The 26,901-nt window shown below is 39.6% G+C and overlaps 1 protein-coding gene across 2 annotated transcripts in view; it reads left to right on the top strand.

The window, feature by feature from the left end:
* Positions 1-25,576, top strand: part of LOC116251225 (serine/threonine-protein kinase TOR) — a 55,910-nt gene extending 30,334 nt beyond the window's left edge. For both annotated transcript variants that reach the window (XM_031625369.2, XM_031625370.2), the window contains exons 24-58: positions 67-119; positions 859-982; positions 1,343-1,528; positions 10,834-10,986; positions 11,083-11,235; positions 11,331-11,402; positions 11,515-11,649; positions 11,752-11,813; positions 12,073-12,170; positions 12,476-12,585; positions 12,677-12,850; positions 12,959-13,024; positions 13,263-13,331; positions 13,835-13,945; positions 15,036-15,176; positions 15,269-15,397; positions 15,478-15,625; positions 15,725-15,939; positions 16,290-16,496; positions 18,539-18,652; positions 18,766-18,957; positions 19,819-19,899; positions 20,025-20,099; positions 20,178-20,244; positions 20,324-20,484; positions 20,620-20,793; positions 20,878-21,006; positions 21,139-21,222; positions 21,312-21,373; positions 23,916-23,988; positions 24,107-24,241; positions 24,332-24,508; positions 24,598-24,869; positions 25,015-25,094; positions 25,188-25,576. In XM_031625369.2, the coding sequence (XP_031481229.1) occupies positions 67-119; positions 859-982; positions 1,343-1,528; positions 10,834-10,986; positions 11,083-11,235; positions 11,331-11,402; positions 11,515-11,649; positions 11,752-11,813; positions 12,073-12,170; positions 12,476-12,585; positions 12,677-12,850; positions 12,959-13,024; positions 13,263-13,331; positions 13,835-13,945; positions 15,036-15,176; positions 15,269-15,397; positions 15,478-15,625; positions 15,725-15,939; positions 16,290-16,496; positions 18,539-18,652; positions 18,766-18,957; positions 19,819-19,899; positions 20,025-20,099; positions 20,178-20,244; positions 20,324-20,484; positions 20,620-20,793; positions 20,878-21,006; positions 21,139-21,222; positions 21,312-21,373; positions 23,916-23,988; positions 24,107-24,241; positions 24,332-24,508; positions 24,598-24,869; positions 25,015-25,033 (4,221 nt within the window). In that variant the 3' untranslated portion in view covers positions 25,034-25,094; positions 25,188-25,576. The remainder of the gene's footprint in view (positions 1-66; positions 120-858; positions 983-1,342; positions 1,529-10,833; positions 10,987-11,082; positions 11,236-11,330; positions 11,403-11,514; positions 11,650-11,751; positions 11,814-12,072; positions 12,171-12,475; positions 12,586-12,676; positions 12,851-12,958; positions 13,025-13,262; positions 13,332-13,834; positions 13,946-15,035; positions 15,177-15,268; positions 15,398-15,477; positions 15,626-15,724; positions 15,940-16,289; positions 16,497-18,538; positions 18,653-18,765; positions 18,958-19,818; positions 19,900-20,024; positions 20,100-20,177; positions 20,245-20,323; positions 20,485-20,619; positions 20,794-20,877; positions 21,007-21,138; positions 21,223-21,311; positions 21,374-23,915; positions 23,989-24,106; positions 24,242-24,331; positions 24,509-24,597; positions 24,870-25,014; positions 25,095-25,187) is intronic.
* The last annotated feature ends 1,325 nt before the right edge of the window (positions 25,577-26,901 follow it).

Raw genomic sequence — 26,901 nt, 5'->3', positions numbered from 1 at the left:
TCCCTATTTTTGTGCATAATGTCCTACTGTATACCGTTTTTATTCATTTTTGTTTTCTCTATTTAGGTCACTGGCCATGTTTCGGCTTTGGTACATCACTTCACACTTGTCTTGGATGGGTATGCATGACCATTCCTTTCTCTAGTTTTGTTTGTTACATCTGTTAAAATATTGAAGATGCAGGATATTATTTTATTCATTATTCTTCTTTCTCTTGTATCAATTTTTGAGTTACAATGATTCTGTTTTAAGAAAATACCGTCATTGTGTCTTTTCATGTAGCCAAATTGGCAATATTCTACTGGTTGCTGTTGTTATTGTATGGTACCTTTTGATTGTTTTTCTGACCTATATTGTAATAGTAAACTGCCAAACATGGGAGATATCATCTGAAAATGTCAATATATTTCACTTGTGAGAAGATGGTTTGGTGCTTTTGAGATGCTATATGTTGCTGATAAGAAATAATTTGATTCACTGCATGACTTTTTGTTTACACTACCAGAAGATAAGGTTCATCTGATTGAGACACCTGATATGGGAACTTTTGACTTGTACCACGAGCTTGTATTCAATATATTTTGGTCCGTTAATTAGTGGTGTGCATTCTGAGTCAATCCTATAATTGTTTGCATGGTGTTAAGAATTTATGGTGTGTAATTTTGCTTAAATTTGTGGGACAAATTTATAAGTTGCTTGAGAGACAGTTCATATTTCTTCTTTTTAGTCGTGCTATGGTCTCCAATTTCTTGCATCTCGGCAAGCAATATGGGTTAGGAATTTCTTGCGTGTCCTCTGCTTGGAGTTTCTATACAACTACTAAAGTGGTTTACATGTATGTCATGGTGTAATTTCCAGGAACAATGATGAGCTACGTAAGGATGCGATGGATGCTCTTTGCTGTTTGGCATATGCCATTGGAAAAGATTTTGCAATTTTTATCCCATCAATCCACAAACTTATGCTTAAGCACCGAGTTCAGGTTTGTGGTTCTTATTGCAATAGTTGTTCCTGCCTAAGTAGTGACAGCACTAGTTAGTTGCATTGCATTCAAGTGCTCTAGTTAGGATTAATGGCTGAATCACAAAAAAACTTAGAAAACGAGCTAATTATTAAATTTGAAGTGAAACATTAAAAAAACATTATTATGAGCAACTGAAGCCTACATGATTGAATGCATACCCACCTTCCTTGTGTGGGCTAGAGTTGCCAATAAGTACAGCTTTTGTTAGTGATATTGTTTCCATTAGTATATTGTTGTTACTATCTTCTTTCTATCAAATGCCTGCTCTGCACAGTGCTTCTTTTGTTTTTAATTTTGAGAAGGTTCCCTGGATTCCAGCACGTGGATTTTAAACAAATTGAAGGGCAGTTACAAAAGTGTCAACCTTTGGGTATTGAGAGTACGTCTGGTCAAAAGTTATCTCGTCGGCTTCCTGTTGAGGTCATTAGTGATCCACTTAATGACATGGAAAATGATCCTTATGATGAAGGGAACGACACATACAGGAATATTCGAACTTATAAGGTAATTCAACCTTTTTTGCTTTGTGGTCTTTGTTCAATGTTGGATTTTTTCCATTTGGTAGTGATCATGTTTCTGTAACAGTACTGTTTGCTGCCCAACGAAGAGTGGCATTGTTGTAGTTTCATGTTTCTTTTGGGATAAGCAAGCACATGCTTTTGTTAGACACCTATGTGATTAGGCCAGCACTGACATATCATGCTATTGAACTCTGGCTTTCTTCAACATGGTGGATTTAGTTCCGTCATCCTAGGCACCTGGATGGAACCTTTGTTAGCATAGACGTTTCATGCTTGTAACTACATTGACTTGGGTTTGGATGCATATGCTTTATTTTAGGCAATAATTGGTAAGGTGTCACCATCTTCCATGTGCAGCACACCTATAGAACTTAGGTTTGGCCTTCTTTGTTGACAAATTTTCTCTGTTTTTGTGGAGATGCAATAAAATTATCCTTCTTTTTTGGGTAAAGCTATAATTTGAGCAGATCTTCTTCTGCTGCTAGCAGATTTTGTTTATGATGACCATAATATTAGGAGAAAAAATGTTCTAGTTATCTGGCACTGATAGCACTGGCACAACCCAATTAGAAATTTAGAATAAAAGCAAAAAAGATTGCAGGTGCAAGCTATTGAACCTGCTAATAGAAGTACTAAAGGTGCTGGATGTAATATAAGACACTTAGTAGATCTAATTACACTATTTATACAAGTATATGATTTCTATTTGCTCTAATTTTTTGGAGGAATGAGTGCTGGTCATAAAGGTGGATGGACCATCCAAAAGATAGAGAAGCATGCGTGTTATTGTTGAGCTGCACAAGATGCTTTATTGGAAAAAATAAGGTATGCAGTAGTTTCTAGTGAGAACGTTCTGACTTGTGATGGTTGATGCCAATGTGAGGTCCATTGAACATATGCTCATGTAGTGGGGCATATATGCGTTGCTTCAAGACCTGGTTCAGAGGTGAGGCAAGCAGCTTTTGAGCTACTTTGAATTATATTTATATGTTAAATGAGCCACTCAAACTAAAAGCATAAAAGTAAGAAATGAAAAGGATTGCATAGGAAGTGCTTGCAAGCCTTTGATAAAGGAACCTCGGTGTTTTGCAAACTGTTTGAGGAATCAAATAGAGGATGTGGGTCTCGGTGCGTTCCTAGATCCCATGGAGTGTGATTCAGTGTTCTGAGGGGGATGTTGGAATTCCACGTATCCATTCTGTGTAAACCAGTGGTAAACAAGTGCAGCTCATTTTGTGGCCAGGTTTGTTTCGTGTTCCCTGGATGTGAGGTGCTGGTCTGGTTCCTCGCATTCCATAGAACTGTTTGATAGGGAACCAATGAACCGCAACCCCTTTTTTTCTCTTTGTGTATTTATATAATTATATGTACACCTAGGATGTCAATGAGAGAGAGGCAGAGAGAGAGAGTCGAATCCAATGCGGAATGAGGGTGTCAGATTGACTACAATTATTGGGGCAGTCTGATCTGTTTTGATCAGACAGGCATGAATCTTCTGATAAAAATACTTGTTTTTAAAAAGAAACTCTCCATGAGAGGCAGGGAGGGGCCCTCTCCCTAGTGGCGGAGCCAAGAATTTTTGGCTGAGGGGCACTAATTATAAAACGTTCACACCTTAAGTATATATGAATGAGCATATTTTTTAAAATATCAATATGGAAATAATGGCAACTGCCCACACCCGCTTATATGTATCTCCGCCACTGCCTCTATGCCTTTTGTTGGTTGTCTCATCATTTGTGACCGACGACATGGCTGATGAGCATAAAGCATCTGTCATTGGCAGCTCATCTCTACCTCTTGTCCACCATGACCGACAAGTGATGGCTGAAGTGCAAAACCCCTCTCTCTTGTGGGTTAGAGTGGGACAACAGACAACCAAGGAGAACACTAAATCTCTTTCCCTATTTTGACAGAGCTTTCTCTTGCCTGAAGTTGCCTCTAGGTCCTGCAGTAAGGGCACCACTCAGACAGATTGGGAAGGTATCAAGCCCTAGAGCAATGAGACCTAGCGGTGAGGATGGGACCTTGTGCTTCAGCTGGGAGAGAAGGCACTTCATGGGAAGGAGAGAGGAGTCAACGACAGCGGCAATGATGGGGCATTCCTCAACATTCTGGCTGCCAGCCAACATAAAGAGGGAGATAAATCTATGACTGGCAAGAGCAAAGGCAAGAGAGAGTGAATGCTGGAGGGAAAGGGGCTCTCATGTGTTAAAATCAGGAGGGAGGAAAAGGTCTCTCTTTCACATGTCAAAATCGAGACTGTCCATTCCTGTTTGTTTCGATTGGACCCCGATCATTGGAAGTCGATCAGGCGTGACAAAATCATGGCTCGATAAACTCCCTGTGTGTGTGTGTGTGTGTACATACATACATACGTATGTACGTATTTTCATACATACATACATATATATATATATATGTATGTATGTATGTATGTATGTATGTATATATGTATGTATTCAATCTTGCTAGATGCCAGATGTTGCTGGACGGCTAAAACTTAGAGTAGTTCTTTCAGTCTTCCTCTATCTGCATGTTTCCTCTCATTTCTCTTTCCCCCTCTCCACCCACTTACTCCCTCTTTTTCTTTTAGAGAGAGAAAATCTGGTCCCAGAATGAGACCATGTTTTCCCATTTCTTCCATATATTTATCTATTTATCAAAGGACACAGTATTCCTTCTTTCAAGTGGTGAATAGTGAGTGACTCACCACTGTTGAAATCTCATGCATGTTCTCTCTCTCCACTTGTTGGCTGATCACTTGCAATCAACGCTCAGCATGTACTTCTCCAAATTTTCACATGTGGTCAAGCACTATAGTGGAACTGGTGAGCGGCAATAAGAGCATGGCGGTGCCAGTTTTTAGGCTCCATGATATGCCTATAAGGAAGCTGAAAATCAACGTTTTATCCTATTAGAGTGGAGTAATAAGTTTGGTGCCTGAAGCCTCCCTCTGTTGGAAAACCTTTTCCCTACCAGGGTATATTTCCTGAGACCATTCGCTAGAGCTGTGGAGATGCTTGAGAATTTGTTTGTTGTTTGGTTATCTGTTCTTTCTATTTTTTTTGGTCAAACTGATGTTTTTTTTATTGTATATAGCACACAAATGATAATGTGCGACTTTGAAAATATGACAAACAAAAAAATGAGTCAACTTCTTTCGTTAGGAAAAAAGTAAAAAGATTGGTCATCATGGATTTATGGTGAACACAATTAGTTCATTGTGAACCATTGCCGTTACTAATCTAATGCAAGCTATTTTGTTTCTGAAGAATTTCTGTTTTGTTTTTTACTTGATAATGTTGATAGATTGTGGGTTTCGGGTCCGGATCCATACCCGACCCGCCTTGTAGCCCGTTTTGGGCTCTACTTAAGTCATGTAACCCTAATCCTTAAGAGTTAATGATAATCTTAAGAGAGAGAGAGTCTGGCTGCTAGTGGGCACCAACTCCTCCTCATTCGTGGTTTTTTCTCCCTCGTGTCGAGGGTTTTCCACGTTACATCGTGATCATTGCTTCTCTTCCTCTTCTTCTTGTTCGTATCTCTACATGGTATCAGAGCCGTGAAGTTCCGGCGTTTCTGGTTGTCTTTTGCCCGTGTTAGAGGAGAATCGCCCAGCACTGTTCATCGTCTCGCCCGTGCCCGACGCTCGTGCCCGAGCGTCGTCTGTCGTCCCGCCGCCGTCTCCGCCCAGCGCCGCCCTGATCAGCGCCGCTCAGGATTCCGCCGTCTCCGCCTAGCGACAATCGGCCCAGCGACGCCCTGATTAGCGCCGCTCAGGAATCCCAGCGGCGTTCCCGTTCAGCCGCTTCCGCCCAGCGTCGGCCTGCCCAACGGCGTTCCCGTTCAGCCGCTTCCGCCCAGCGTCGGCCTGCCCAAACGACGACCTGTCCAGCGGCGGTCTTTTTCCGCCCAACGCCGTGTCCTTTTCCGGCGCCGTGCCGCTCTGCCTGGTCTGTTTCCGCCCAGCGCCGCGCCGACTGCCTGGTCTGTTCCCGCCCAGCGCCGCGCCGCTTTGCCTGGTTCCGTTTCCTGCTCTCTGTCCGTTTTTTGGTGTTGTATCGTGTGATTGCTTCCTGCTGCCCTTGCTGCCTACTGGTCTGTGATTATGGCAGCCTCTTCCTCGTCAACCGTCAACACCAATCCCACTGAAATAGGGGCTTTTAGAACTGAGAATGTTCCCATGCAGGTCATCACTCTTCGCCTCACCAAGGATAATTATTTCTCGTGGTCGCCTGCTATGACCATGGGGATTGCTGGCCGTGGTCGCATGGCCTATATTGATGGGAGCAACCCCGAACCAGCAAGAACAAGTGATGTGTGGCATACTTGGTTTCTTGAGGATAATCAAGTGAAAACTTGGATTGTCAATTCCGTTTCCGCCGATATTCAGCCCCTTATCCTTCGGAAGAAGACTGCTAGAGACATGTGGGTGGTCCTCGAGCAAATGTATGGCCAAAAGAAGACCGCAATTCGTACTTACCAAGTAATGAAGACAGTCTATGGCATTCGACAAGGGACCTCGTCTGTTGCAGAGTACTATGGGGCTTTGAAAGCCAAGTGGGAAGAGCTTGACTATCATTCTGATATTCCTTGGCATTGTCCCCATGATCAGGCGCTCTATGTTGCTCATGAATGGGAAAACAGGGTGTTCCTATTTTTAGCAGGTTTAAATGATGAGTTTGAAGGTGTTCGAAGTCAAATTTTGAATTCAGGGGAGGTGTCCAGTATTGAAGATGTGTACTCCTGTGTTGAAGCGGAAGAACAGAGAAGGCTTGTTACAAAAGAAGGGAAGAGGGAACTTGTGCCCTATAACGAGAGATCTGCTCTCGTGAGTCGTGGTCCTGGCGGCCCATCTAGGTCTCTTCGCCGGTGCACTCACTGCAAGAAGACAGGTCACACTGTGGATTATTGCTGGGATCTTCATCCAGAAAAGAAGGGGAACAGAGGGAGATCTTTGACTGGGAGAACGCCCGTGTCTGAGGTGCAAGCCTCTAGTGGAGAAAAAGTCTCCATTTCTGCTGACCAGCTTCGTGAACTAAGGGCTTATTTGGGCAGGCTCGATGTCAACAAGACTGAGACCTCAGAGGGAACTACAGCTAATCATGCTCTTGCAGCTATTGGCAATCAAGGTAACAATTCTGTGGGGGAATGGATTGTAGATAGTGGTGCTACTCATCACATGACAGGTAATCCAAAATTGTTTCATGAGTATAAGTTGTCCTCGGGAAGGGAACGTGTTTCTCTTGCAGATGGTTCCTCTACCTGTGTGGCAGGCGAAGGCACTCTGTCCTTGTTGGACAAATTTCATGTGCAGGGCGCTTTACATGTTCCCCAGTTTCCTTTAAATCTCTTATCAGTCAGTAGACTTACTAAAGAATTGAATTGTGAACTTATATTCTCTGCCGATCGTTGTGTTTTGCAGGACTTGGTGACAGGGAAGAGGATTGGGATTGGTTTAGCTTCTGATGGATTATATCGTCTTCCCATACGTGTGGCTACTGCTCTGTTGACAGCGATCCGCAAGACAGATAAGAGAAGAGAAGATTGTCTTCAGTCTTTTATGTACTGGCATGAACGTTTTGGACATTTACCTTTTGGGATTTTGAAACATTTGTTTCCAGACTTGTGTTCCTCCTTTGATGTGTCTTCCATTTCTTGTGATGTTTGTCAGTTTGCCAAACATGTGAGGGCTTCGTACCCTCTTTCTTCTAGTTGTGCTAATGAAGCTTTTTCTCTGATTCACTCTGATGTATGGGGACCTTCGGGCATTCATACCCGTCAAGGTTTCCAGTATTTTATCACTTTCATTGATGATTTCTCTCGTGCTACATTTATATACTTGTTAAAAGACCGCAGCGAGGTTCCTCGAATCATCGAGACATTTATTCTTCTTGTGCATACCCAGTATGGTGCGAATGTTAAAACTTTCAGGTCCGATAATGCCCGTGAGTACATGTGTCGGCCTGTTGAGGAGTTTCTTAGACAACGGGGGATTGTTCACGAGACATCCTGTAGTTACACCCCCCTCAAAATGGGGTAGCTGAAAGGAAAAATCGTCAACTTCTTAATGTCACCAGGACTCTTTTGTTTCAGAGAAATCTTCCTAAACACTATTGGGGTGATGCAGTTTTTACTAGTGCCTATCTTATTAACCGCATGCCCAGTCGTGTTTTGAATGGTAGGACTCCCCACTCGTTGCTTCCTGGCAGTCGTCCACCATTTCCTCTTCCTCCTTGTGTTTTTGGTTGTGTATGTTTTATCCATGATCACAGTCCAAATGTCAAGAAACTTGATCCTAGGTCTATCAAAGGTGTCTTTGTTGGATACTCCCCTACGCAAAAAGGATACAAATGTATTGATCCTATTACTGGTCGAGCTTATGTTACGAGGGATGTTACCTTCTTGGAACATGCCTCTTACTTTGGTGCGAATCCTCTTCAGGGGGAGCAGTCTGTGGGCAGGGAAGAATATTCTCAGAGACAGGAACTTCAGTTTATAGATTTTTTGGACTACAAGAAAACAGAATCACTTAATACTGTTGATGTGCCTGAGAAGGAGGAAAGGGGTGACAATAGCATTGAGAAGGAAGGCCCTCAGTTGTTTGGACAGTTCTACTCTAGACGAGGTACTCGGACAGAGGTGATGACTTGTGATGCTAGATCTACTTCCAATCCCAATGCCACTCCTTCCCTGGATGAACCAAGTCCTACCGAGGAGACCGTGGAGACCCATGATGAGGTTGAAAAGAAGAATGACGATCTTCCCATTGCCCTGAGAAAGGGTGTCAGGTCATGTACTCAACACCCCATTGGTAATTTTGTTTCTTATTCCAGACTTGGGAAAGATTACAAGTGCTTTGTTTCTACTCTTTCTTTGGCTGTGATTCCCAGGACTGTCGCTGAAGCTCAAAGTGACTCCAAGTGGGCCGATGCAATGAAAGAAGAAATAGATGCCCTAAGAAGAAACTTGACATGGGAAGTGGTGAAGATTCCTGAAGCCGCTCACCTAGTTGGATCCAAATGGGTGTATACCATCAAGTACAAACCAGATGGGAGTGTTGAAAGATATAAAGCTCGACTTGTGGCCAAGGGGTTTAGCCAGAAATATGGAATTGATTACTTGGAAACCTTTGCTCCTGTTGCGAAAATGAAGACTGTGAGGGTGGTTATATCCCTAGCTGTGATGAAAGAGTGGAAGATGTATCAACTGGATGTTAAGAATGCATTCCTCAATGGTGACCTCGAAGAAGAAGTATATATGCATATGCCTCCAGGATATGAAAAACCAGAAATGTGTTGTAAGCTGAAAAAGGCATTGTATGGCCTTAAGCAATCGCCCAGAGCGTGGTTTGAACGACTGAGAAGAGTGATGATACGTCATGGATACAAACAAGGAAATGGAGATCACACTCTGTTTGTGAAGAAGAAGGAGAGCAAGGTTACTCTCCTGCTCGTCTACGTAGATGACATGATTGTTACTGGAGATGATGAGGAGGAGATTATCAAGCTAAAAGGGTTACTGGCTACAGAATTCGACCTCAAAGATCTTGGAAAACTAAGGTATTTTCTTGGTATGGAGGTTGCTAGGTCTAGTACTGGTCTTGTACTAAACCAAAGGAAATATACATTAGACCTGCTGGAAGAAACTGGTAAATTGGGATGTAGACCTACTCCTACCCCTTTTGACACTGGGCACAAGTTGAGTCTTAGAGATGGAGAGCCTCTCTGTGAAGAAGACAAGGGAAGATATCAACGTTTGGTTGGGAAGCTAATTTATCTTACCCTCACGAGACCTGATATCACCTTTGCGGTGAATGTTTTGAGCCAATTCATGCATGCGCCAACCGATGCACATCTGAAGGCTGTGGACAGAGTGCTATGCTACCTGAAGAAAAATCCTGGTAAGGGACTCCTGTATGTGAAACAAGAGACTGTGGAAATCGAGGGCTATTCTGATGCGGATTGGGCAGGTTGTGGTGATACCAGACGATCCACTACAGGGTACTGTGTCTACTTGGGAGGAAACCTTGTTGTATGGAGGAGCAAGAGACAGGATGTTTGCTCTAGATCCAGTGCAGAGGCAGAATATAGGGCAGTTGCTATGGGAGTGTCAGAGTTATTATGGTTGAAGATATTGTTGACTGACATTGGAATAGAGATTGAAGGACCTATGAAGATGTATTGTGATAACAAGTCTGCAATCAACTTAGCCAACAATCCTGTACTTCACGACAGAACAAAACATGTTGAAATTGATCGTCACTTCATTCGGGAAAGGATTGATGCGAAAGAGTTGATCTTACCTTACATGAAGTCTGAAGACCAAACTGCTGATGTTCTGACGAAAGCTCTTCCTTCAGCTTCATTTGAGAGGAATGTATCCAAGTTGGGCATGTTTGATATGTACGCCCAACTTGAGGGGGAGTGTTGATAGATTGTGGGTTTCGGGTCCGGATCCATACCCGACCCGCCTTGTAGCCCGTTTTGGGCTCTACTTAAGTCATGTAACCCTAATCCTTAAGAGTTAATGATAATCTTAAGAGAGAGAGAGTCTGGCTGCTAGTGGGCACCAACTCCTCCTCATTCGTGGTTTTTTCTCCCTCGTGTCGAGGGTTTTCCACGTTACATCGTGATCATTGCTTCTCTTCCTCTTCTTCTTGTTCGTATCTCTACAGATAACATAGCCTGCATATAAAAGTGTATGATGCCCATATTGTGCATATACAGATCTAGAGCACATACTGTTTTACCTTTATGGTTTTCGGTACCTTTCACATAATTATTTAATGCGTTGAAAATAGGACGTTATCATTATTTAAAAGATCATGTGATTTACTTTGAGGAATGCTGCTAGAGTGGGTTGTTGGTTGCTGCTGTGTATGTACTGCTTGATTTTCTATTCAAATAGATCGACTTTTGTTGGATATAGCAATAGGATTTTAAGGTGTTTGTGGTCGTTTGGCAACCATGATGCAAGGCAGGTAGTTTTGTCCCCTCTATCTTGTAGAGAAGGGAATGGTGGACCATGCTATGGAAGCATTTGTTTGTGTTTGTATTTGAGGGTAATCTTCAATTGCCTTGGATATTTGACCATGGGTTATTTGTTATTTTTTTTTCCTGTATTGCAGTCACTTGAAGATGATGTTTAGGCTTCAATATATTGAATACTACTTCTTGCCTCATGTATTTTCAAGACCTCACCTTGCCTCTATTTCCTTGAGAACGTTGGGATTTGCTTTGGTGTTGTAATCAGGTCCTGAATTTTGTAACGTCCTTCTGGCAGGTAAATGATGGCCGACTACGTACTGCTTGGGAGGCATCTCAGCGTAGCACAAAAGAAGATTGGGCAGAGTGGATGCGACACTTCAGCATTGAACTCTTAAAGGAATCCCCTTCTCCAGCTTTGCGTACTTGTGCAAGGCTTGCTCAATTGCAGGTTGGATCTAGTTCACTTATTTATTCCATATCATTGTTTGACTTTGATCCATATTATTATTTGTGAAATATTATGCCATCTGAAAATTCTTTTCAGCCTTTTGTTGGGAGGGAGTTATTTGCTGCTGGTTTCGTTAGCTGTTGGTCACAGCTAAATGAAGTTAATCAGCAACAGTTGGTGCGCAGTCTTGAAATGGCTTTCTCATCTCCAAATATTCCTCCTGAAATTCTGGCTACCCTCCTTAATTTGGTAAAATGAACTATTAACAAGCTTTGAATTGTAACCGTGGGAAAAAAAAAGCTTGTCTTGGTTTCAAATAACATGATCCATCCTCTAAATTACAGGCTGAGTTTATGGAGCATGATGAGAAGCATCTCCCGATAGACATCAGACTCCTTGGCGCTCTTGCTGAGAAGGTTTTTCTGTTTTACTTTGCCTGTTTAAAAAAGCATTTTGTTTTCCTGCTAAAATGGCATTGCGGCCCTTGTGACTGACTTCGTTCAAACCCAATTTGATTTCCTTATATAGTGTCGAGCTTTTGCCAAGGCTCTGCATTATAAAGAAATGGAGTTTGATGGTGCACTTACTAAGAAAATGGATGCAAATCCTGTTGCTGTCGTCGAAGCGCTGATCCACATAAACAACCAGTTACACCAGCATGAAGTATGTAATTTATGTTGTGTTAAATCCATAATTGGGTTCTCATGTCATTCTTTTTGTGTCACATCATTAGGTGTATTTATGGTGAGTAATTATGTTTTTCAGGCTGCTGTTGGGATATTAACCTATGCGCAGCTAAACCTTGATGTTCAACTGAAGGAATCTTGGTACAAGTTTAAATCACTTGTTCTCTTTTCTTTTTGTTCATGTCTGGGTCTCTTTTCTTTTTTCACTGAGCATATCTTGGAGAGTGGAAATATTGTGTGGTATGTGATCCTGCATAAAAAAATGCTAGTCCTAACATGAGGCTCATTGTCTTTGTTCCTTTCAATTTGGGGCTTTTGATTAATTGTTTTTGTTTTTTATGTGCATTGTCTTCATCATTTAGTATGTTCGTAAAATGTATCCTCCTTGGAAAATATGCAGGTATGAAAAATTGCAACGCTGGGATGATGCTTTGAAGGCATATACTTTAAAGGCATCTCAAGCGACTAACACGACTGCTGTCTTGGATGCTACATTAGGTTAGAATACATGGATTAATTTTTGTTTACCTCGTCTTTTGTGGTTCTTAATTGGCATTTTAACTTTTGTGCCCAAAATATGGTTCTATGACTTCTATCTGTATTGAAACTCTTCATGAGATTCAATGTCGGGATTTTCTTCTGCCGTTACCTCTAGTTTTGAATATTTATTTTTCCTCCGTTGATCATGCAATCTTTAGCCTTTTTTTTTGGAGCTTTCAGTTCAATATCTTTCCATGTTTTTATGTACTTTCCGGATAAGAGCATGTGCCATGATAAGTGATTGTCTTGTGTACCTTTGCTAGGACGAATGAGATGCCTTGCTGCATTGGCTCGGTGGGAAGAACTGAACAATCTATGCAAGGAGTACTGGACTCCAGCTGAACCGGCAGCCAGGCTTGAAATGGCTCCCATGGTACGTGGTATCTGTATACAGGATTTGTTCACCAGTACTATTAAATCATTGTGTAATCCATATCTCTTTTCCTGTTGAACTTTCCATTTAGGCTGCTAGTGCTGCGTGGAACATGGGAGAATGGGATCTAATGCATGAGTATGTTTCTCGATTGGATGATGGTGACGAAAGTAAGCTCCGCTTATTGGGAAACACTGCGGCTAGTGGTGATGGAAGCAGTAATGGCGCATTCTTCAGAGCTGTGCTGTTTGTGCGACGTGGAAAAGTAACTTTAAAGTTGAAAGTTTTGTTCCTTTTATTACATTTTTTGCCATTTCCATGGCTTCTGATTTCCTTGGGACACAATCTCTCATGTTTTTTTTCCCTGGGTTAGTATGCTGAGGCACGGGAATTTGTAGAGAAGGCAAGGAAGTGCTTAGCAACTGAACTAGCTGCACTGGTTAGTATAGTGAATCCTGATATTGTTGACGACCTATATATGTCTGTATGACTATCTCATATATTGTTTCTTATGCCATAAGAGCTGGGTTACACTCTCATTCCTGTACTCACGCTGTCAACACAAATTATCTGCATATTTGCCCAAAAATCTACTAAGCATTTCTCAAAAAATTTTTATCTTTCGGTGTTGTTTACTGCAAATAACTATTGTTTTTATTTTTGTCTTTCGTTATCAGGTCCTCGAAAGTTATGATCGTGCTTATAATAATATGGTCCGGGTTCAGCAGTTGTCTGAGTTGGAAGAGGTATTATCTCCTTGAAGTGCTACCTATACGTGGTATAACTACTAATGAAGTAATAAACTTCTTCTCAATTATCAAATGTGTGCATCTGTTTGTTGTCCCTGTCATTTGCACTTGATGGTATTATTTAATTCTGAACCCGATGATTACGTGAAGATGCAAATGGACTGTTTTATCCTATGTTACATGCATACTGTGACGCTGTGGGAATGCATCCACTCTTATTGTATTTTGTACATGACCTAGTTATAAATGGTCAGAATACAGGAATCTGCGTTACTGAGTTCATGTGTTACAACTGCTAATTTTGGGAGACCTATGCGCTACATTCTCACGCTTTGGAAGATTGCACTTGTTTGAATTCTTTTCCTCATTTGTTCTACATTGAACCTTATTTCCAGTATTTTATTTCAAAAGAAAAATGTTTAGACTCAACATCTGATGTGGAGATCTGTTGCTTCTTCGACTTTGGCATGTCTGTTAATATGTTATTTTTAATCTATTAGGTTATTGATTACATTACCCTACCGGGGGGAACCGCTGTTGCTGAAGGGCGTAAAGAACTAATCCGTAATATGTGGAGAGAGCGTATACAAGGAGCAAAGCGGAATGTTGAGGTGGGATATTGCCATTATTTTTGTCATGTATTACTAGAGATCGTTCGACCAAAATTTACGGGCTTAGAATGTTCTTTCTATTTGTTTATCAGTTGCCTTTGCTTATGATTCTTTTATGTGAAGCAGATGGATCCTCTTAATCTTCCTTATGGAGTAAAAATTGGTATTCAGGCAAATTTTAAAATTTGAATATTAGAAATATGCCTCCTGGACTATGTCACACGGACGCGGCTAAAGAGGCCGCGTACCCGTGTTGACTCGCCGACACGGCGATTCCGACACGGGACTCGGCTAGGACACGGCAAAATATAAAAATTAAACATTTAATGTTTTTTTTTCATTTTATCAATTTTTTGTGATGCATCCAATTATTTCCATGAACAATCCTTTCAGATATTCAGTACTTTTGTGATAAAACACATTTTCTTTCAAGATTGTAAGAGTGAACTATTAATTTAATGTTTCTTTTTAATCTTATCATTTTTTAGAATATTTAATGTAGCCGTGTCCGCGTATCTGAAAATTTTGAAAATTGCCGTATCTGCACCCGTATCCCCGTATCCACACCCGTATCGCATCCACACCCGTGTGACATAGCTCCTGGAAGGATGTCTTGCTCTTGTCCATTGTTCATTTCAGATAGTCACTCAAGCAGACTCGTTAATTTTATGTCATCTGCAATGTTGATGATATTTACATAATTTTGTGACAATCTCATCATTTTAAAGTCTTTCAACAATACTGGCCAAATACTGCATTTTTAATGTAAACTGAGAAAAAATATGTTACCGAGTTTATCAATTTTTGATGCTTTAGTCTTGTATTTTCTTTATATTATTTGCAGGAAAAAGTACTGCAAAAATTATGGTCTCATAACTTTAATACTATTCTTTATGGTTTTCAAATTTCCAAACTCGGAGATCTTGATATTTTCTGAGGAAAAGTCACTTCTTCTGGGAAGAGAAAGGTCTTTGGTAATAAGGTGGATAACAGCATCAATGGCTTTTCTAAAATAAAATGTACATTATCATCAAATCAAATGACGCTGATCTTAAATTGCCATTTTTATTCAAAATGTTTGAAATGTTAGGTATGGCAAGCAATACTTGCAGTACGAGCTCTCGTGCTTCCTCCTACAGAAGATATAGAAACTTGGCTGAAATTTGCTTCTCTTTGCCGTAAAAGTGGCCGCATAAGTCAAGCGAGATCGACCTTAGTGAAACTCCTACAGGTTGTATGTTTTTTTGATGGCTTTGAGTGTATTGCTGCTAATACTTGTCATCACTAGGTGAAGCACCTAATACGTTTTTCAAAATGATGTAGTATGACCCAGAATCTCCTTCTGAAGTTGTTCCTCACTCTTTCTCTCCTCAAGTGATGTTTGCATATTTGAAGTATCAGTGGTCTCTAGGAGAAGAACACAAGAGAAGGGAAGCATTGGCCAAGCTGCAGGCATGCTAAATTACTCCTTCTCTTTTTGCTTAATGTATATGTTTTTGATTCTATAACTATATGCTGCTATCCTATGCTAGGATTTGTCCATGGATGTTACAGAGGCATCATGTTTCTCAACATCAATTGGCCCACCTAATTCTGTTCCTCTCCTATCACGTGTCTATTTGAAACTGGGGACATGGCAATGGGCACTCTTGCCTGGATGGGATGATGATTGCATTCAAGGTCCTCTAGTTTCTTGTCTTTTGCTTTTCTTTTGACACTACTGTACATGATTTGAGATTTTCGGACGCACTGATTACTAATAACTTTGTTATGATCTAGATATCCTAACGGCATTCAGAAGTGCCACACAGTGTGCTCCATGTTGGGCGAAAGCATGGCATACATGGGCTTTGTTCAATACGGCTGTCATGTCTCATTACACCTTGAGAGGTTCTCCTGCAAAAGCTGGCCATTATGTTGTAGCTGCTGTTACAGGTTATTTCCATTCGATAGCATGTGCAGCTGCTTCAAAGGGAGTCGATGATAGTCTGCAGGTCTATATCATTCCAAGATTGTATACCTATTTCAATTTTTCAGTCATTTTTTTTCTAGTTTTCAGTTTTCTTTATTTTTTGGCTTAACCTTCTCAGGATTTATTTACACATTATATAAAAAATAATGTATGAATCTAAGCCATCGTTTCAGCTCCTAGTTGTTCTGTCTAGATTAGTGTGTTCTGCCCTATAGATGCTTGTGGTTGTCTATTTTTCTGATTTGACACTCAAATGACTTGGATCATTGATGATTGGGCAGCTGGATGTCTTGATGATACACCCTGCTTTCATATTGTACACTAATAAAAGTGCATTTAAATTTTTAATATCACAGTCTGCTCAATTTACAGGATATCCTTCGCCTTCTTACATTATGGTTCAATCATGGGGCTACTTCTGAGGTTCAAATGGCACTTCAAAAGGGTTTTGGACTTGTCAGTATAGACACATGGCTTGTTGTTTTGCCTCAAATAATTGCGCGTATTCATTCCAATAATCATGCTGTGAGGGAATTGATACAATCACTCTTGGTTCGCATAGGGCAACAACATCCACAGGTTAGATGCGTTGAATCACTTTGTTTTTAAATTGATAAATACATATCATAAATTGTTTTCTGTTCATTTAAAATGGTGACTTTCATGTTTTGCATGTTTTGAGCTGGTTGTAACTGCTAATAATTGTTGCACTTGAATCCTTTATGGTTTTGCTTATTTATTTTTTATTGTTGTTTCGCTGTCTGGGAATTTTTGTTGTACTTTTGGGTTTTATATGTTTTTTGCAAATGAATTCTGGAATCATACTTTATGCAGCTTCAATTTGGTTTTCTCTAGATGGATGGATGTTTTAATTCTTCTGCTTGCCTTTTAACATAATATGATAATCTCCATCTTAATGACAGAACTTGGTGATGCTTTCTTTGTCTTTTTGGCTTTCCTTCAATGTTTGCTCGGATACTTTTTTTTGCCTGTGATCCTTCCTTTTTTCTCATTTTAATACTCCACACATATCCAAAGCATCTTAAGAGAGAGAAATATAGTCTGTCCGATACTACATAGACACTGTCGAGAGTCTTTGTCCACTTAGACATCATCTTTCTTCCAACATAGGACTTGCTAAAAAAACTTGGGGAAGTTCCTTTGTGCCCCACAATTTTCCTTGGTCATGTCATGTGGTTAGATGGCTCTTCTTGAGCTTCTTAAAGATAATGATAATGGGCTTTATTGTTCTGTTCTTCTGTTATAGTAGCCCCTATTATTAAGAAGTAAGGGTGTATTTTGATGCGTGCACCTTTCATAATCTTTAGTAGTTGCATCAGTGAGAATGCATGTTACCTCATTAGATGAAATAATGCTTTTCTAGGATTGTCATGATGGTTTTCCATAAAAAACCATGAATTCAGTCGTGAATTGTTATCAGCTGGATTGCAAATAGCATTTTCAAAAAGCTACTTGCAGGTCGTGTTTATTGACACTCTTAATGCACCGTTCGTCTTTGGAGGTTGGTTGACAGTCTAAACTGGGTTAGTGCAAACCCAATTTGGAGAAAATGCCAAGTTTATTTATAGAAAACTTCAATTTTGTCTTGTCACCTGAACACGCAAACCAGACTTAAGAACTGGTTATTAAACCAGGTTGTCACAAAACCTGGTTTTCACAAAATGACATTTTTCGAATGTGTGATCTTAATGCAACCTCTGATTTTTGCAGTTTTGAGACTGATATTGCTGTTGGATAAATGTTGAGTACTGGTTATGGACGTGATTTTTTTTTGGGTAGATAATAAATTTCACATACATTTGGATGTGCATAATCCGAAATCGTGCAATGGTTGTCTTCCTTCGTGACATTCTTTGTCATGATCGATTGCTGCTGGACAAAGTATTGGAGTGGAGTGTGAACCTGCTTTTTCTTATTAGAGTGAATCTATTTTTTTTTTCTTTCTGTTTTTTTTGCAAGTGCATGCACATTAAAACTTGTGCACTTCTGTAATTTCTTTGGTTACATATAAATGTTAAACTCTTGTAATAAAATTTCCGACAATACTTGGTTGGTCTGATTTCCATGCAAATCTGTAAGTTTATTCTAGGCCATTCTGATACATTACATCAGACAATATATCAGCATGGAAAACTCACTTTTCTTGCATAATCATTTCTGCTTTCTAGTTGGTCAGAGCACCGCCCTGTCAAGGCGGAAGCTGCGGGTTTGAGCCCTGAGTCTGATGCTGAGCTTCTTCATACAAATTGCGTATTGGATTCCTATAGATGTTATATTGCACAAACATGTTCCAAATATAATCTTGCTGTAATTCATCAATTCTTATGGCACGGCAGTCTCCGTTCATTCCTGGAGAAAAATAAAAATATGCCCTTGATGTTGAATAGAGGTTTGTTATTTGACTGCTCTGAGTAATAAGAGCTTGGATTCTCTTTGAAGTTGGTATGCTCTGAAAAACTTGATTCATCATTTAGTTGGGTGGTAGACAATTTGTAGAAGCTGTAGAATAACTATCTATATATCATATATGTATTCATGCATTTGGATGTTGTTTTTGCTCAAGTAGTTGCATAAGTAATAATTTCATACCTCCTGGGCAGGCTCTTATGTATCCTCTGTTAGTCGCTTGCAAATCCATAAGCACATTGCGTAGAGCAGCAGCCCAAGAAGTTGTTGATAGGGTTCGTCAGCATAGTGGTGTGCTTGTGGAGGAGGTTTGTTGTGATGTTCTCTAAACTCTCTCTCTGTCTCTCGTAAAGTGTAACTGTGTAATATGCTTTCATCTTTTGATTTATAATATTTTGTTTGTTCCCCATGTCTCTTTCAGGCACAACTTGTGTCGAAGGAACTCATCAGGGTTGCGATCCTATGGCATGAGATGTGGCATGAGGCATTGGAAGAAGCTAGCCGTTTATACTTTGGCGAGCATAATATTGAGGGGATGCTAGCTGTTTTGGAGCCTTTACATGCAATGCTAGATGAGGGCCCTAGTACAATTAAGGAGAAATCATTCCTTCAGGTGCTTATTTGTTTTATGTGTCAATTAAGATATCAGTTATTTTGGGATATGCCATCTTGATTGCTTGAATCACAGATATTTTTGGTTCTGAGTTTTTGTTTTACCGCACAGAAAGAGAGAGTATTAGTTATATGATTCAGCTAATTATCCTAATAGTGTGATGGTTTCTCTTTCCAATTTCTGGTGATTTCTTCCTCTAAATGCTGGAACTGTTCTCTAAATCCCTGAAATGTAGTTTGACATGCACTTAATGTGTGAAAGAGAAAATGGTGGAGGAAATACTTTTTTAATCTTTCTATAGCAGTTTGCTGTCAAAGAGTGTTGGTTAACATTTCTGCTTTCCCTGCAATGCATTAGTAGACATGGAACATTTAAGTGGGATTTAATGGCATTTGAGTAAAAGGTTCTTTTTGAAATTGTTTGCTGGTACCTATCATGTCTCCTGGTGTATTTCTCCTACTTGCATGCTGGGTTGTAGTCTATTACTTGCATTCAACCAATCCTTATCCTCATTTTTCTCAAGCATCGACCTCCCACATGCATTATTGTGATTCATTGTTTTGCATTGTGTGTGGTGTATGCAGGCAGTTTGATCAACAAGGACTCTCTCTCTCTCTCTCTCTCTCTCTCTCACACACACACACACACACACACACACACTCACACATTTACATATTTATGTGTATATATGCCAGAACTCTTTCTCCTATGATTTTGTTGGGGTGTCATGATGCGTGCCATTTGATATAAATGTTTACTGTATTTCTTATATGATTCTTGAGTTGCTACTCTTTACAAGATATTTACTATATTTCTTGTACGGTTCTTGAGTTGCTTACTTGATTGCTGCTCTATTACTAGAATTATGGAGGTGAACTCCAAGAAGCACATGAATGCTGTTTGAAATATAGGAGCACTGGAAGGACAGGAGAACTGACCCGGGTATGTAAATTGTGTGCTGTTTCGATGTGGATGCGTAATTGCCTATTTGTTTTGTTGCATCTTGCTTTTGATAGTAAGGATATACTTTCTCCAACTGTATGATGAAAAGCTTCATTCTTTCCCAGGCGTGGGATCTATATTATCATGTTTTCAGGCGCATTGATAAGCAGCTTCCTAGTCTGACGACACTAGACCTGCAGGTAACTGCCATACTCTGATTATTTCTTGTGAGCCATTTTGCTCACAATGAGGTAGACTTACAATACTGTGAAATGCAGTCTGTTTCACCAGCCTTGGTGGAAAGGCGCAACCTGGAACTTGCTGTACCAGGGACATATCGTGCAGGTAATGGAAATTGTATTTCCTGTTATCTCTTTGACCGAGTTTTGTAGAGCCTCTTGGCTGAGGGTTTCTTTTCTTTCAGATTCTCCAGTTGTGACTATAAAGGAATTTGCACCTCAGCTGGTAGTCATCACATCAAAGCAGCGTCCACGGAAATTAACGATTCATGGAAGTGATGGGGAGGACTATGCATTTTTGCTCAAGGGCCATGAAGACTTGAGGCAAGATGAGCGTGTTATGCAGGTATTTCTTCATGTCTGAATACATCTTCTTATTCTTATTCAGTTTATTTATTAGGTTAAGTTAGAATTAGCAACTCTCTCATAATTTTTCTCTGTTGTACTAATTTGCTTGTTCTTCTCCCATTTTATTGGTCAGCTCTTTGGGTTGGTTAACACATTGCTTGAAAACTCAAGAAAAACTTCAGAGAAGGATCTCTCTATTCAGCGCTATGCTGTTATTCCTTTGTCACCAAATAGTGGATTGATAGGATGGGTTCCTAATTGTGACACTTTGCATCATTTGATTCGTGAATACCGAGATGCAAGAAAGGTACCATAATTATACCTAATGTTTGTATCTTGCTTAATTTCCGAACCTTATTGCTGCTGTATTGATATATTCTTCCCGTTTTAGATATTCCTGAATCAGGAGCACAGGTTGATGTTAGCATTTGCTCCAGATTATGATCATTTACCTCTTATAGCTAAAGTTGAAGTGTTTGAGCATGCCTTACATAACACTGAAGGAAATGATTTAGCAAAGGTAGAGGATTCATACTGTTTCTGGTTTTATGGATTGATTTGAGTGATGTGATGCTTGAATGATGGATTGTAGCTCTAATTGTTCCATTAGTTTATTTTTCTTCCATGTTCTCACAAATTAGACAAATTATAGGTACTTTGGTTGAAAAGCCGATCTTCTGAGGTTTGGCTTGATAGACGTACGAACTATACTAGAAGTTTAGCTGTCATGAGCATGGTAACTCTGCCATCTTCCTTGAAATCATTTCATTAATTTTGCTTTTATGTTTCAGTTGAGCTTTATACTTACATAATTTACATGATCAGGTTGGATATCTGCTGGGGTTGGGTGATCGACATCCTAGCAATCTTATGTTGCATCGTTACAGGTTATTCTTTCCAACTCCTTTTGCGTGGTGATGGAAGTTCTGATGGTTATCTGAATGTTGCAACTGCATGTATGAGAATCATGTTTCTAGATGGTTTGGCACATGGAGATGAATAGTTTTGCACAACACATGGTTCAAGATGACTGTTTTTAAAAAATGGTTTGTGAAAATTTGATATGCATTTGCATATCAAATCCCAATGTCATTGATGAACATCCATGAAATAAATTCTCGTGCAATATATGATTATTATGTTCTATAATCTGTGATTAAGTAGAAATATGTCCACTTAATTTTCGGTGCTTGTTGTTTGGTAAGAACCTTGAAAAAGGGGTTTTAGCTGCTTGTGGGTGATCTCTTTTACATTGCCCATGATGAATCTTTTTGTGATGTCATGCAATGATTGTATATTACTTAACATGACTTTGAAATTCAAATCTTTGTAAGTCAACTTTTGGTTACATGATGAAGACATGTATGACTAGAAGTACACCTCAACATTGAGCATTGCTAACATTTCCTTTAAGTGCATACTCACTTGTAATCAGGTTCCATCAAACTACAGACGTGATAGTTGAAGTTAATGGGATGAGAATTCCAACAGCAAGTACAAAATGTTACTTGATTTTCAATCATATGTGGTGTTGATGTTTTGGCATAGAAGAGATCAAAATATGAATTTCGCAATCTTGCTCTAACTGACTAGTATAGATATCAATCGATGAGGATCAGCTCCATGTGGCTTATCCTCTTACCACAATTTTCAGAAGAGAACTTTTATATGGCTGAAACAACTTTGTGCGGCCGTGTTCCGACATGATTCCAATTATAGGAGATCTCCCTAACTGCTACATGCAATAGCTCCCAAACTTGCCTTATGCACTTGTGGTGGATCATGAATATGATTCATGTCTGATAACACTCACGAAAAAGATTCAAGTGTCTTATAGATGCTTGATCATTGTATTTCATTGTAAAGATCTGCGCTTTGGTTTTGCAGAGGAATTCATTTTGGTAAATTCAAACCCTTTCTGTTAGCTTTTGGATTTATCTGCAGGAACAAATGCTCATATCTTTTTCATATGGTCATAATTTTATATGAAAAAGTATTCATACATGCATGTGCATGAATGCAATGACACATACTCTACTCTCCCACTTTTCCTTGTAAGGGAACGACTAAAGAGTTGGGGTTTTGTGGGGTTAGAGGAGATGCTATGAGGTCATTTTTGGTATGCAAAACATAAAAAAAAGGAAAAAAAGATTGACCACATCAAGCCCCTCGTTCCAATATCCATGTTTCATTATGCACTTCCATTAGTGGAATCCGTTAGAAAATAGAGGCTTCTGATTCTTAATTTCTTATCAAGTGGCAATAGAGGACTACTGATTTGCAATCGTGCTTCCCTTGGCGTTTTAGTTTAGATTGGCCTTGAGAACATTTCCCAAGTGTGTTCTTTGCTTTTCAGAATCTTTATCTTTACTAATAATTCATGAGTATTTCATGTCATTTTGCACCTCTTCCCCAAATGTATATCTACGTTACTTCCTACTTACATCTATGCTTCAGTAAAATACTGCTTTCTGCTTTCATTTTTGACTCCGACTGCTATCGCTTGTCTCCTGTATATATGTCCTCATCTTTCCTCTGACCCGAATAAGGTTGACTTTTCCTTGTCTTTGAGTTTTTTTGTCTTGTATTTGTCGCGCTTTTTACTCTGTCTTAGCTTTTCTTGTACATCCTGATTTTTATCATGGTTATGGGTATCGCCTATATTTTTAGAAGTACTGGACATCGAACCTGTAAATGAACTATGACATAAGGAAAAAGCATCAGAGGTTTTTGTTTAGCCCACCCATGAGGGAAATGTCAGGACTTATTAGATTATATATATATATATATATATATATTTATTTATTTATATATATGTATGTTCTTATACACACACTCTTTTGAATCTAAATCTGTTTGACAAGTTAGCTTAGAACCATAGCTACAGAAAATCCATTTTTTTTCAAAAAAAGACCCAATAAAAGGGTTAAAGACAATGAAAGCAAAAAACCCCACCTTTTTCCAGTTTTTCTAAAAGAACTCCCTAAATGAACTTTTTTGCGTTTTTATCGTGTTTTTTCTCATTTATCTCATTTCTATCATTACTAAACCATCAATTTCATCATTTTATGTAGTTAGTTTTTTATGTTTTCTTATTAGTTTTTTTCATTTATTTTACTATTTCCTCATTTTTAAGGTTTTTTTCTTATCTAAAAAAATTGTCGATTTTTTTCGAGATTTTCAGCTTTGGTAAAAAATTATCTGAGAAGAACCTCTCCATTTAAAAGCCGTTAATGATATTTGTGGCTAACTGGCTATACTTAGAACTATACCTATTGCTCACGTACATAATTTTTCCCATCTCAAATTTTGGCTTTCAAAATCTGCATATTTACTGGTGTGTGAATTGTTAATGGAAGTCGTTGAATTTTGATTTGAAAAGCCTCTCTTGAAAGGAGTTCTCTTCTAAGTCAATTCGTTTAATTTCAGTGGAAAAATCTTGCATATTGATTTTGGGGATTGCTTCGAGGCTTCAATGAATCGAGAGAAGTTTCCTGAAAAGGTATGTAGGAGTGGGTCCCTGCAGGGAGCACGTTTCATGTCACCTTTTAATAGTCAAAAATTGCATATCTACGGGGCTTCACTATCAGCAATCTTGACTTGCGAACATTTTTTTCCAGGTTCCATTTCGCCTGACAAGAATGCTTCGGAAAGCAATGGAAGTTAGTGGGATTGAAGGGAACTTCAGATCAACCTGTGAAAATGTTATGCAAGTTCTGCGGACAAATAAGGATAGTGTAATGGCGATGATGGAGGTAGCTATTGCTCGTATTTGGTTTCAACTACTTGGTCTAATTTATTTTGTAGATGATTGGATCAATCTGATGCTGCTGCTTGTTTTTCAGGCCTTTGTTCATGACCCACTCATAAACTGGCGTTTATTCAATTTCAATACAGTTCCTCATGTGTCAAATCTTGCAACTTCACATGTTCAGCCTGTTGTAAATAGTGATGATTCTGCACCTACTAGTGAACTTCCTCCTCAACCTCAGCGAGGTGCTCGAGAAAGGGAGATTCTTCAGGTAACAGCCTTATAGAAATTCAGTAACTGGTCTGGAGGTTTTACCCATAACCCTCATTCTTTTGATTTGGCGGTGATGTATCTGTAAAGGCTGTCAATCAACTTGGTGATGCAAATGAGGTGCTGAATGAACGTGCTGTGCATGTAATGAGTCGAATGAGCAATAAATTAACTGGCAAGGATTTCTCCTCTGGTTCTTCTTTGGCCAGCACATCGAGCTCATATTCATATGCGGTTGACCATAGTGCCCTGATTGCTGGAGATGCACGTGAGGTTGACCATGGTTTAAGTGTAAAACTCCAAGTCAATAAATTAATCATTCAAGCAACATCTCACGAAAACTTGTGTCAAAACTATGTTGGGTATGTCGTTCACACTTCCTTGCTGTATTCTTAGTCTATTGTCAAAGTTGGCTTTCTTCCTTCTACATGAACATTCAGCAAAAGGTTTAGTGCAGTGGATGTATTATGTGTGTCTGATCATTTTCCTTTAATATGTTTCGAACAGGTGGTGTCCGTTTTGGTGATCTGCTGCTACCTTTCAGATATTGTACATAGCTGTATGTATCATGTACATAATACTCATAGGTACCTTCTACTACTACCTCTGTCTTTTCATTGCTGGTGGATTATTGATGAGAGGAGGCCTGTGCCCTTAATAAGGTTGGTTTTACATGACAGATCATTCAACAACTTAGCATTTGGAGACAGTTGTCATGAAATTGCAAGTTATGTAGATTTGCTCGGGTAATGTGGGCTCTATAGTCACAAAGGTCGTGGTTTTGTAGCTATATGGAGAACGTCAATGGAACGTCTTCCCTTTGTTGTAATTGCCACTGTGATTCTTATGTAACCTGTTAATGTATGTAATGTGTACAGTTTTGCAACAGCGCTGTGGTTCCTTTTCATTATATTTTCTCCGATCAATATGTTTAATGGACGCCATGTACATTCTTTGACAGCAGCATCGGTAGTTAACATGACGTCGTTGTATAAGATTGGGCTGATTGCTAACATGAGCTCTGTCCGCTTGTCTGAGGGTTGAAGTTTGCAAGGTTGGGGGATGGATACCTGGTTGTGCCAAATATATTTATTGCGCAACTTTGTAATCTGAGAAAAGGAGACAAAAGATTGATCTTGAATCCATGATCCTGGCTCATTGCCTCTGCTTTATGGAGCGTCGCATGCCTTCCTACAGCAAGATCAACTCGTAGCTCAACTCGTACGCTGGTATTTTCATCTCCATAGCTGTTCATCTCTGGAGATTTCCTTGACTTTGAAAACTCAACATCACTTCATGTAGAAGTTATTCATACTCCCCAGGTGGACACACAGAGAGAGGGATTAGCCTATATTTATGGAAATATCATTTCACCATATACCCAAATCTCAGCATGGTGATTAAGGCTCATGCAGTTTCTTATTTCTCTGCTTGGTTGCTTTGCTAATTGCTACTGCCATGTTCCGCTCAAACTTGCAAAGTCCCACAATTTCACTAACAGTTGATTCTACGATTCCTGCGTTGATCTTCCTTGCCTGAATGACTTCCTGCATTGGAACTACGTTCGTGTCAACAGCTCCATTCACATGGCTTTCAGAGCTGTGCCAGCTGCCGCAGGAGGAAATTGAACTGATCTCGATTTAGAGACTTGGTGAATATGTCTGCAATTTGGTTTTTAGTTTATATGTAAGCTGTTTTGATGAAACCAGAAGTAACGCAGTCACGCACAACATGACAGTCTATTTCAATGTGTTTTGTGCGCTCATGAAACACCAGATTGCTTGAAATATGTAAGGTAGCCTGATTGTCGCAAAATAAGATAGCTGGCTCATGAACATTAACATGAAGATCAACAAGTAGTGATTTCAGCCATTTTAACTCACATACGGTATTTGCCATGGACCGATATTCGGCCTCTGCTGAAGATAACATGTTTTTTAGTTTTCCATGAGTTTAGACTGTCTCCAATGTAGATGCAATACCCAGATGTGGAACGCCTTGTGTCCTTGCAGGCTGCCTAGTCTGCATCACAAAAAGCTTTAAGTTGAAATTGATTTTCTCTCCTCAAAAGTATAAGTATACCATGACCTGGATTTTTCTTAAGATAATGCATCACACGGAGGGCTGCTTTCATGTGTCTTGTTGTGGGTTGCTGCATCTGCCTGCTCAAAACATGTACTGCAAATAGGATGTCCGGCCTTGTGGTTAAATAAATTAACCTTCTAATCAATCTACGGTACATAGATGGATTTTTTAATACCTCTCCATCTGAAGTGGTTAGGTTGTGATGCTGCTCCATTGGGTTACAAGTGGCTTGACATTTAAACAACAATCTCTTCCAAAATGTCCATAGTGTATTTTCTTTCAGAAAGGAAAATACCATGTTTTGATCTT

Source organism: Nymphaea colorata, chromosome 3, assembly GCF_008831285.2.
Source record: "Nymphaea colorata isolate Beijing-Zhang1983 chromosome 3, ASM883128v2, whole genome shotgun sequence".
NCBI lineage: Eukaryota > Viridiplantae > Streptophyta > Magnoliopsida > Nymphaeales > Nymphaeaceae > Nymphaea > Nymphaea colorata.
Note: the sequence above shows the minus strand (reverse complement) of the source record. Positions and strands in the feature narration are given on the sequence as shown.